The sequence below is a fragment of the Natator depressus genome, chromosome 8 (assembly GCF_965152275.1).
Source record: "Natator depressus isolate rNatDep1 chromosome 8, rNatDep2.hap1, whole genome shotgun sequence".
NCBI lineage: Eukaryota > Metazoa > Chordata > Testudines > Cheloniidae > Natator > Natator depressus.
The window spans coordinates 87,440,313-87,453,080 of NC_134241.1; the positions used below are offsets into that span (position 1 = coordinate 87,440,313).

Genomic DNA, 12,768 nt, shown 5'->3' on the forward strand with positions numbered 1-12,768 from the left:
GGGGAGTGGGGGTGTCAGTGAGAAAGCTTACTGTCTTAAAAGCTGTGGTATTTAATATGGGCTGACTTATGTTCTTTTTTAACTAAAGAAACTGCACATACGTAATTACACTTGGACACAATTGCATCACTTTCTCCACAGCCTTTGTACTAAACTACAATTCTGATTAACGACTGCATACCTATTTTTGAACCTTAAATACTTAAAATGTGGATACCCAATCAAAATAAAAGCTTTTGTAAAACTCTATATATAATGTTAACAGTGAGACTGTCCCCTTCCAGCGAGTGTCAACCCCTTTCCCCATATTAAAAATGCAGAACCACAAAGTGGTATTAATTTCTCTTCAAAAGCTTATAATCAGGGAAAGAGTGAATTAAATTGCATGTATACCATTACTGAATGAATGTACAGTACAACTTCAGAGTAACGAACACCTGAGTTATGAACTGACCAATCAAACACACACCTCAATTGGAACCGGAAGTACACAATCAGGCAGCAGAGACCAAAAAAAAAAAAAAAACTATACTAAAGAAATAAGTTTTAAAGCTGAGTTAAATGAATGTTCAGCTATAAACTCTTGAAAGAACAATGTTTTGTTCAGAGTTACGAACATTTCAGAGAGTTATAAACAACCTCCATGCCCGAGGTATTTGTAACTCTGAGGTTCTACTGTATAAGCCAAATGTTTCTTTAAACCTACTGCTCTTAGAGTTAATATTACTTCTCTATCTCAAAGAAAGCTGGAAGGCTAAATTCACTGAAATTTGTCAGGTGCTTCGATACCACAGAAATGCCTATAAATTAAATAAAATAAATAAATAAATAAATGTAGTCATTAGTAACTAAAGCCTAGCTGTAAATGGATACAAGAAAAAAAATGGAAACTAAAAAAAGGAACATTCAAACCAGTATTAACTTCTAAAAAAATAGTTTCACTTTTGCAGATAAAAATCGGTTTCATTTTCTAGTCCCATTTACTAGCATAATGGGGTTTGCGTTCCCGTCAACAGAAACTGTTTCAAGCCCAACGTTCCATAAATTAAAAATAATCCACAAAGTCTTTTCATATTCATATTATATTTGTTCAACATTTTAAGTCTATAATTTTGGTCTTAAAAAGCTAGCTGTTTGTCTCAAGCACAACAGTTTATGATACTTCCTCACTTAAAGTATATCTATACTGCAGCTGGAAGCTTGCTTCTCAGAGCGCATAGACAGAAATACACTAGGTCAGCATGAGCTAGGGTGCAAAACACAGCAGCATAGCCTCGGGTAGCCCAGGCAGCAGTGTGGGCTAGCCCCCTGATACAAACCCACCCGGACACCCCAGGTACACATATGAGTTACTACCTGTGCTGTGCTGGCTACACAGCTATTTTTGGCATACTAGCTCAAGCAGAGCTAGTACATCTGTCTATCCCCTCTGGAAAGCGCATTCCCCACTGCAGTGCAGACATATCTTTAGGGTGAGACTGTACTGCCCCTAGGAGGGTCAGCGCTGAATTCACAGCCTGGGGAAGAGAGGGATAATGTAGTTTTAAGACACCTTTGAGCCCTTCTGATCCTCAGCTTTTTCCTGGCCCCTGGTGTAATTTAGGCAGCCCTCAGGGCCTAAGTTATCGGCAACCTTTCTCCACAGTGCTGCTTGAGATGACCCCATTTAGTCAAATTTAGTCTAAACTTCCAATCTGAAGGCAAAGAAAATCTCTCAATACCGTTCCTACACAGTTCAGAATCTGAAATGACATTCTCCCAGAAGTGTAAAAATTGCCATTTCAGCTCCAGTGCTTTCCAACCCTATAACCTTCCAGTCTTGCACCCAATACACCTGTTACCATCACCTACAAAGACAGCATTATAGCAGCATCTTCCTCAGCTCCTGTACCACAGAAATCCTTCTACAGCCTGATTCAGGGCTTCTGGAGCCCCTTTATGCTGCTCTAGAACTTTCACATGGCATCAAAGGGTCAGAGTGGGGATGAGGATCTCCATCTAAGTCCACATTCCTAGAAACATCAAAGTTTTAAAATAAAGCTCTCTGAAGTTCTCCTGTGGCCTCTGAACAATTTTTCTTGTATCCATTAGCAAAATATCAAGTTCAACAGAATATAAGTATACCTCCAGAACAAGGCACATGAATATGAAATTTAAAAAAAAAATTCATGTTTCACCAGCTACACCAAGATGGCTTTCTACAGCTCTATCTATATGCACTCTGCAGCACTGAGAATTGTATCATCTGTTACAATGCGAATACATGTGGAAAATATAGTACAGAACAGGGGTTGGCAACCTTTCAGAAGTAGTGTGCCGTGTCTTCATTTGTTCACACTAATTTAAGGTTTCGTGTGCCAGTAACACATTTTAATATTTTTAGAAGGTCTCTTACTATAAGTCTGTAATATATAACTAAACTATTGTTGTATGTAAAAGCAAATAAGGTTTTTAAAATGTTTAAGAAACTTCATTTAAAATTAAACTAAAATACAGAGCCCCCTGGACCGGTGGCCAGGACCCGGGCAGTGAGCGCACCACTGAAAATCAGCTTGTGTGCCATAGTTGCCCACCTCTGGTATAGAAAATAACTTTGGAAAGTAATGCAGAAAGTACCAGTTACTGGCTCCCACAACAACATGGTGAATACTTCAGTTCACACCAGTGTAGTATGCAAAAGAATTCAGAACTAACACCAGTATTTAATTGACAAAATATGCAAGCAATTAGTGAGACTTTAACACACATAGATCCCAAACATGTCCAAAACATCAAGTGTCCCTACATCTCTGTGGCCTTGAAGATATGAGAGGAGAGGGGAGTTACATACTTGAATTTCTTGCAGGTTATGAAAATACTGAAGGAGACGATCTGTGACTCTCATCGACCCTCAAGGTATTGAGAGAAAAAATAAAGGTGTTTATTTCCCAACTGTGGTGACAACTGAGGATATCATAAACATATTGAGCACCTTATAGCACAGACTTCTGCTGCAGGAAGGGGCCTGAATGCCAAATCAGAATCTTCACAGGGCAGAGGAGGGGTGGAGGGAAGGAATACACACTGAAAAAAGAAAACTCTCCCCAAGTCAAAACAAGAGGAGGGATGAAAAAGAGGAGGTTTCATAACCCACAGTTTAAAAAATAACAACAGAGCTGATAATTGTCTTTTCAACTCAGGGAGCCCACTCCATCTTTAGAGTAAAGACTATTTGTTTCTAAAGACACTCTCCCTCTACAGAAGGGCTTTACTGTATGAATTGCAAATGAACATTTCCAATATCATTCACTGAAATGGTTCTACCACCATACTAGTTGAAACTTCCAATTCCAAGTCAAAGAAAACCTCAGCAACATTTCTACTCCCTCTATCCAGAACATGAAATCAGCAATTCCCCAAGAAGGGTAAAACATTGTCCTTCTGTATCTCATCAGAAGAAACAATTCCCTGCCACACAAACCTCAAGTAAGCCTTTTTTACACTACATCATACACGACCCACAAAACAGAAGAACTATACAGTAACTCCTCACTTAAAGTTGTCCCAGTTAACACTGTTTCATTATTAGGCTGCTGATCTATTCGAGAACATGCTCGTTTAAAGTCGTGCAATGTTCCATTATAAGGTTGTTTGACTCGCCCCACTCCGCCCACCCGGCATTCCAGCTGGGGAGCGGGTAAGCCCTGGACCCTGCTCCCCGGCTGGAGGGCCAGGCGGGTGGAATGGGGCAAGACCCCAAATCCCAACCCCACTCCCCAGCTGGAGCAGGGAAAGCCCCTGTGCCCCAACCCCGCTATGCCCCTGTCTCAGCCAAGCTCCACAATCATCATTGGGGAGTACAGTATTAAACTGTTTGTTTAAAATTATTTAAAACTTATATTGTATATGTATATAATGTCTTTTGCCTGGTGAAAAAAAATTCCCTTGAATCTAACCCTCGCCCCCCCCACCCCCGCCATTTACATTAATTCTTATGGGGAAATTGGATTAGTTTAACATAGTTTTGCTTAAAGTAGCATTTTTCAGGAACAGAACTACAACGTTAAGTGAGGACTTACTATAGATAGTTCTTCCCCATTCTCCCCACTTGGAGACCCCAGAGTAAGGAGGAGCTCTTCCTTCCTTCCCCACCAGGAAAAGCAGGCACACACTGCAGGAGCTACCCACCCACGCCATAGGACTAGGCCACCTAAACCCAGGCTGGCTGCCTCCACTCCTGCCATAGGAGTGGCACCCCTCACCCAGCCTCCCCACCCCAGGACTTGCTGGCTGCCTCCCCACCTCCCCTAATGGTAGCGCGCCCCCCGCGAGGCGGGCCACGCACCCCTTCTCCCAAGACCACCCATGGCGGCCGCGGCCCCCCCGTGGCGCTCCCCCCCATAGGGGAGGCGCCCGTCCCCATAGGGGAGGCGCCCCCGTCCTCGCCTCAGGGTATGGCTCCGGGGCAGCAAGGGGCGCGCCCCTAAACTCACGCAGCACAACCCCCCTGTCCCGGCGTAGGACCCCCCGCCGCCAGGGGCGGGGCCCCTGTCCCGGGGCAGGGGCCCGTGAAAGAGCTACAGGGCGGCCTCCCCTCCCAGGTAACTAACTTGTGGGAAGCTCCTCCCGGCCGCAGCGCCGCGCAACAAGTTCCCGGCCAACCCCCGCCCCAGAGCCGGGCTCTTACCTCCGCCATGTTCACTCAGCGGGCGGGACAGGGAGCGGGGAGGGTCACATCGCCGCCGCGGCGAAGGAAGCGGCACCGGCGGCGGCGGGTCACGGTCTGTGCGGCGGCCGGGGGGGGAGCCGCCGGGGGGCAAAGACACTAACGTCACTGCGTACAGGCGGCGGGCGCGCCCCCGACAGCACCCAGTGCACGCTTCAGGCCGGGCCCGTGCGCGCCCCGACACCGGAACGCGCGCTCCCAAGACGTACAGTACACAGCGGACGGATGGAACGTAGAGAACAGAAAGCCCCGCCTTATCAGGTTCTACTCACCAGCAAACAGGGAAATCCTTCTTCCCGCCCCCAGCGGTGCAGGCCCCTGGCCGTCAGAGCCCCTCGGCCTTCAGGGCTTGGCGCTCGTCTTAGGTCTAGGCTCCAGCGTGCGAGGGCAGCCCCGGCTGGCATATGGTGCCGGACCCCCATGTCACTAGATAGCACCACTCCTCCCCCTCTAGTGTCACTCACGAGTCTAGCAAAAGAGCAGGTCCCTCTGCTGCGCTCGCAAATGGTGGTACCAGTCGCCTACAAACAGGGATCACTTGAATAACCAGCATATGTACTCTCCCTTCCCTGGTACAAATCACCAGCCCGTATACATCCCATCCCACCCCGTGCCAATCAAGACACCAGGACATACAGTACTCACGTTCCCCAAAGCAATGTAAATCACCTGCACACATACGTCCTCTTCCCCCTCTCCCTTCCCAGTGAAATCAATAGCACACATTCACCTCACACGCAAATCACCAGCACAGGTACACCCCCAATGCAAATCACCAACCAACAAACAGGGTTCACGCTCGTCTAAATCACCAGCAAATTATTATTTACAGTATCAGTACTGCCAACATCAAGTATTCAAAAATCATGAGACAGGTCCCAAACAATCATGCAATCAGCTTAAAAATTAGATTAAAAAAATATATATTTAGGATTTAGGGACTTTTTTTTGCCTTCCGTTTCTCTGTCTTTAAGATGCGCTCATTTCATGTTTTTAAGTCTTTTCTACAACCATGAGAACCAGAAACTTGCTTTACAAAAAGGAAAAACCAAAGCTGAGAGTCTCATGTAATAACATGACTCCAGGAGCTGGGGCTATAAGTAAAGTATCATAATACCTGTGATACAATCATAACAACTGGCAGCACTGCGTAGTGCCTATAGACACCAATCTTGACTGAGGCGTCACTGTGCTAGGCACTGTACAAACGTAGTAAGAGACAGTCCATTATCCAAAGAATTTACCATCTAAACAGCTAAAACAGATGAAGGGTGAGAGTGGTCTCCTCTCCCCGGTGTAAAGCTCCAGTAAATAGGGTCTCACCGGGCACAAGTCAAAAGGATGTGCATCTGTCTTAAATTGCAACAACTAAGCTTTGTTTACTTTTGTAATTAATTAAGACAAAGGACAATAGAAGCATAATAACTTGCTTTAATTTAGGACAATCAATTTTTTTTAAAATGTCTACATAGATGTCAGACTCAAAATCACAATTCAAATTTTACCGATATTCTCAGTATAGGATCTGTGACAATCTGTTGGGGAGCTCATTAGCACTGTAAGGAATGTTTGCTTTGTGAGCTGGTTCATGCATGTACTATAAACGCCAATTAGGGCTGCCAAGCCTGATTGCCCTGATAATACCTCAGCAGAAGTCAGTGATGTTTTCTGTAGACTGGCAAAAGATTATATTAACCAGTACAAATGGAAGATAAGACCTTATGTGAGGTACAACATAACTAATTGGCTTAAAACAGAAACAAATATAAATTAAATATAACCACACTAAAAAGTACACTCACATTTTCTATGAATATTAGTTCTGTTTATTCTAGATTCCCTATATCACTTGTATCTGGTCATTGGCATTTTTTTTTTCAAATAGATTAAGCAGTGGTGCAAATTTAGGCCTTAATCCCACAAACATTTAGACCTAAGCTGCACTACAAATTTAGATCAACATAAACTGCCTTGCATTGACCTACTTGGTGGGAGGGATAGCTCAGTGGTTTGAGCATTAGCCTGCTAAACCCAGGGTTGTAAGCTCAATCTTTGAGGGGGCCATTTAGGGATCTGGGGCAAAAATTGGGGATTGATCCTGCTTTGAGCAGGGGGTTGCACTAGATGACCTCCTGAGGTCCCTTCCAACCCTGATATTCTATGTACAAACATGAGTGTTTCATTATGCCAACACAGTAACACCACCTCCCAGAGCAGCACTGGTCGATATAGTCAGATCAATGCAGCACAAGTGTAGACACTGTGTTACCTATGTCGACTCTAACAGTCCTCCAGCAACTGTCTCACAATGCCTGACACTGACTTCCCTGGTCACAATTACAGGTTTCAGAGTAACAGCCGTGTTAGTCTGTATTCGCAAAAAGAAAAGGAGTATTTGTGGCACCTTAGAGACTAACCAATTTATTTGAGCATGAGCTTTCGTGAGCTCACGAAAGCTCATGCTCAAATAAATTGGTTAGTCTCTAAGGTGCCACAAATACTCCTGGTCACAATTGTTAACTCCCATGCTCAGGGATCATGGAAACTGCAAGCCCCGCCCTGCCTTAAAACCCTGTGAATTTTTGAAATGCCTTTTCCTGATTGTGCATCTTGGTGAGCGCAGCTCTCCACTATTATGCGCAACTGCCCAGCTGACCATGTCGGCTACATGCATCAGACACACTCTGGGCTGAAACAGGCAAGAGATATTAGATCTCCTCTGCCTGAGGAGAGAAGAGACTATGTAAGCACAGCTATGGACCAGCCATAGAAACATGGACATCTATGAGAGATTGTATGGAGAATGGAGGAGAATGGGTATGACAGGGATCAGCCCAGTGCTGTGTGAAAGCAAAGAAACTACATTAAGCATATCATAAGGCTAGGGAAAATCATAATTGGTCTGGTGCCAAGCTGCACATCTGCTGCTTTCACAAAGAGCTGCATGCCATACTTGAGGAAGATCCCACACCCCAGCACACCACTATGAATACTTCCAAGTGAACAACAAGGTGGAGGTGGAGGAAGAGAAGGAGGATGGGAGACATGTGACCGGGGCGGGGTGGGGGGGCGGTGTCCAGCTGTGCCGCAAGCCAGGACATGTTTGAGACTCCATCGCAGTCCGATCATTTGAGCATGGGTGAGCCTGATGCAGGGGAAGGAACCTTGGATATGTGTGTAAATTCATTCCCATTACAGTGCTGGTACCCCCAACTTAGCAGGATACAGCTATCAACTTTTCATTAATTTACTTGTACTAGAAAAGGTACAATAAAGAGAGTTAAAGTTGTTAACTGCTTTTCATTCCCCTCAGGAGTTAGTCAGGGGCCCTTGCGGAGCAGTTTGTTTATGTGCACAAGAATGTCCCTTCAATCCTTCTGAGAGATTTTGATGAAACTTCCATGGAGGTACTCTGCAATCCTCTCCCGAAGGTTTCTAGGGATAGTAGCCTTATTTCTTTCTCCGTGGTAGGATACTTACCCATGCCAGTCAGAGATAACGTCATCAGGTACCATTGCAGCAAACAGGCTAGCAACATAGGGGCCCCTGGTAGCTTCTGGTCACCAACAGCAACTGTTCTCTCTGTGCCTTTATTCCCCGAGTCAGGAGATATCAGCTAAAATCACCACCAACTGTGGAAAATAGTGCCAGTATTCAGTGCCATTGCCTCACATTCCCATATAGTTTCATGCAACCGAACAATTCCCTCCTCATTTCCCTCACCCCTGACAGGCTTTACTCGCTATGGATGGTGCTGTGAGTGGCACTATGCACAGTCACTGCGAAGCAGAAGTGTCATGAGCAAGTCTTGTTTAAAACTTATGAGGAACAAGGGAAGACAGTTATGAATTTTAATTTTTGATTTCTGTTATGACAATACTGACAATGGTAATGCTATGTTTTATTTGTAGGTATGGCCATTTTAGCCTTGAGGAGTTCCCCCTCTGAACCCATGTAATGCTTGAGCTAGATAAGGAGGAGAAAAAAGAGGACTCTATGACATGTTCTGCGAAATCCTGCAAGCCACTGCTGCATCAGACCATGAACAGAGGGCTTGGAAGATGAATACTGCAGACTGTAGAGAGCGGGAAAGAGCTGACAGCAGAAAGGTCCAGGAGGCCTATCAGGAAAAGGAGAGGGAGATGCACCAGGACATAATCGGGCTTCTCTGTTAGCAAACACAGATGCTGCAACCTTTGTAGACCTATAGGTTCAACAATGCCAGGCTCGCCTCCCTTTGCAGTCCATGAAGAATTGTAGCATAGAAGCTCCTTATATGCCCCCCCTCAGCATTCCATGTGGCATCAGGGACCGCATCCCTAACCCTGCCATTCCATCCTGTGAGACAGTAAGGACAATCACAGCTTCACACAAACTGACCTGTGGGAGCCACAGTTGGTGTATGTGTAGCTAAAATGGACACGAATGTTCCTTCCTCTTTTTTATGCTCTCTCCTAAATGTATTAAGGTTTTAATGTACTTACTTCTAACTCTTTTGTTTGGAAAATAATTAATCTTTATTACTTTCCAACAGGTCTGCATAATGCCTGGTGGCAGTGAAAGCAGTGGTATCGTACATTGTGACACAACCCATAGGACCAGTGACAAACACAGTATAATAATCTTAAATTTACAGCAAGCACCACAACATTAATAGGTGCATTGTCAGTGTTACTTTCATAGATGTACAGTGAGAACATACAGTTCCAAACAGGCCCCCAAACTGCAGGGTCAGGTAGAGCACAGCAAACCACAACGTATTACTGTGCCTCGCTGCTAAAGTGCTCTCTCAAAGCCTCCCTGAGCTGTATAGCTGCATGTTGAGCTCGTCAGAGAGCCCCTGTGTCTGGCTGTTCAGACTGAGCAGACAGCCATTCTCTCTCCAACTCAGCAACAACTTTTCCCCCTGTGCTTCACAGATAATATGCAGGACACAACAAGCAGCTATAACCACTGAGATAGTTTTTTTCACTGCGATCCATTCTTGTGAATAAACAACACCAGCGCCCCTTCAGTCTACCAAAAGCAACTGTCATTCTGCACCTGCTGAGCCAGTAGGTGAACTTTCTTTGGTGTTGTCGAGGTGGCCGGTGTATGTCTTCATGAACCAGGGAAGTAAGGCGTAGGCCAAGTCCCCCAGGATGACTGTTGGCATTTCAACCTCGCCAGTGATAATCTGCCAGTTGGGAAATCTGCTTGTAGCTTTCTGAACAGTCCTGCGTTCTTGTGTCATACATGTTCCCTGACCAGCCAGCATTGTTGGTGAAGCGTCCCCCATGCATAACCATAGAAAAATAGCTCTCTCTGTTGATATACTCTGTGGGTGATCTGGTGCCAAAATAGAGATATGTGCACCGTCTTTCGCTCCATCTCATTTTGGGAACCCTCCATTATGTCCTGCACATTGCCGAGAGTCTCAGTGCTGTGTAGCAGGAGACAATTAATGGCCCTGCAGACTTGCATGACAACAGCCCCCACAGTGGATTTTCCAATTCCAAACTGATTTCCCACTGACTAGTAGCAATCCAACATGGGAAGTTTCCACAGTACGATCGCCACTTGCTTCTCCACTATCAGTGCAGCTCTTATTTTTGGTGTCCCTGCGCTGCAAGGCTGGGGTGAGCTTGGAACATCCGAAAGTTCTGCAGCCACTGCTCATCATCCCGAGCCTGCATTTGTTTCTTGGGCCCAGAAGTGGTGCTCCACCTTTTGCAGCTGCTCTGTGAGCACCACCAACAATCTTGAATTGGTTCTCTCTATGTCCCACAGCAATCTGCCCTCCAGGAAATCATCATGTTCCCCACAGTTCTTGTTGTGGTTCTGCAAGGATCGTGCATCCTGTGCTTGCAGTGCTCATGACACCAGTGCAGCAGAGCTGTGCAGGCTCCATGCTTTGGTTAGAGATGGTGGACAGTGAAACTTCCTGTGCTGGTTTGTGGGATTTTCAAAACAGGTGCAAAAATTATGGGATGGAGATGGCATTATGGGCTGGAGAAAATTGCATGATGGGAACTGGACCCTGCATTCCCAGTCACCACTGCACTACTCATTTCTGCCCTGCCATGTGTTGCCAAAGCAGTGTTCTGGCGGTGGCAAGTTGCACACTGAGATACCACTACACTTTACATCGCACGCCTGGTGAGTATGTGCACCACTGCCACAAAGAGGCAAGTACGCGTGAGCGTAAGCAATATACTAACTGCTACAGCTTTAGGCTGACGTAACTTGTTTACAAAAGTTTGTAATGTAAACATGCCCCTACTCACAGGTTAACTTTACATGACAGCGCTAGGTTGACGGGAGAATTCTCCTGTCAATCTAGCTACCACCTTTCGGGGAGGTGAAGTACCCACCCCAATGGAAGAACCCCTCCCGTTAGTGTGGGTAGTATCTTCCCTGAAGCTCTAACACAGCGCAGCTGCAGCAGTGCACTATAGGGATTTATGTATAGACAAGACCTGAGAAGCAGTAGCTTGGTTGACAGAAAAATTCTTCCATTGACCTAGCAGAGTCTACACCAAGGGCTAGGTCAACCTAATTACAATGCTCAGAGTACGGAATTTGTCACAGCCCTGACTGACATAGCTAGGTTGATCTAATTGTTAAGTGTACCTGAGGTCTAAGTAATAGTCATATCTTCCATTCAGGTCCACCTAGGCAGGCTCCAGCACTGTTCAATAGTGGGTATAATGTCACCACCAGAAGTAATGGTTGGCTGTCACACAAACTTTCTAGAAAGGCAAGTTAGAGCATATGTGCCACGTGTCCAAAAGGCTGGCATTAGGAATAATCTTAGAAAGGGGGACACTGTATTATGTACAGTACTTTGGAAAAGTCTGTCATTCTAATTTGCTGTTGCTGTCTACAGCCCTTATACACACGTAATAGGTAGATCATACAGCCTGTTTTCCCCTGAATTTATCTATGGTCAAAGGACACCATGTTTTCTACAAAAGCAAATAAATTTGTATTAACCACAAAGCCAAACCAAGGCATTTTGATTATCAATAGTACCTAGAGGCTCTGACCAAGACCAGGGCCCCATTGTGGTAGGCACTGTAAGAGAGAGCAAGTGACAGTCCCTCGTCCCAAGGAGCTTACCAGCCTAAAGACTGGCAAAGTGTTGGAGAAAGGAAATGTTATTAGCCCTATTTACAGATGGTGCATAGAGCTTAAGTGACATGGGAAATTTGTGACAGCCAGGAATTAAACACAGATCTAGTGCTTTAACCACAAGAGCATTCTTGACTATACAAGAATGGTCCAGTCCACACAAGAGATCCTCTTCCTGGACACTACAGTGCTAATAAACGATGGTCACATAAACACCACCCTATACCAGAAACCTACTGACCCGCTATTCCTACCTACATGCCTCCAGCTTTCACCCTGACCACACCACATGATCCATTGTCTACAGCCAAGCTCTGCGATACAACCGCATTTGCTCCAACCCCTCAGACAGAGACAAACACCTACAAGATCTCTATCAAGCATTCTTACAACTACAATACCCACCTGCGGAAGTGAAGAAACAGATTGATAGAGCCAGAAGAGTTCCCAGAAGTCACCTACTACAGGACAGGCCTAACAAAGAAAATAACAGAACGCCACTAGCCGTCACCTTCAGCCCCCAACTAAAACCCCTCCAATGCATTATTAAGGATCTACAACCTATCCTGAAGGATGACACAACACTCTCACAAATCTTGGGAGACAGGCCAGTCCTTGCCTACAGACAGCCCCCCAACCTGAAGCGAATACTCACCAGCAACCACATACCACACAACAGAACCACTAACCCAGGAACCTATCCTTGCAACAAAGCCCGTTGCCAACTGTGCCCACATATCTATTCAGGGGACACCATCACAGGGCCTAATAACATCAGCCACACTATCAGAGGCTCGTTCACCTGCACATCTACCAATGTGACAGATGCCATCATGTGCCAGCAATGCCCCTCTGCCATGTACATTGGTCAAACTGGACAGTCTCTACGTAAAAGAATAAATGGACACAAATCAGATGTCAAGAATTATAACATTCATAAACCAGTCGGA

The 12,768-nt window shown here is 45.5% G+C and overlaps 1 protein-coding gene across 3 annotated transcripts in view; it reads right to left on the bottom strand.

Moving 5' to 3' along the window:
• The window catches only part of MIER1 (MIER1 transcriptional regulator), a 52,342-nt gene extending 47,548 nt beyond the window's left edge, over positions 1–4,794 (bottom strand). The window contains exon 1 of one of the 3 annotated variants that reach the window (XM_074961574.1): positions 4,667–4,775. Coding sequence is in view for 2 of the 3 variants with exons in the window: in XM_074961570.1 (XP_074817671.1) it covers positions 4,667–4,675 (9 nt within the window). In the remaining variant the exon portion in view is untranslated. Of the gene's footprint in view, positions 1–4,666 lie in introns of all 3 variants that reach the window. The other 2 variants (XM_074961570.1, XM_074961573.1) reach the window with 2 other exon arrangements.
• Between the last annotated feature and the right edge of the window lie 7,974 nt (positions 4,795–12,768).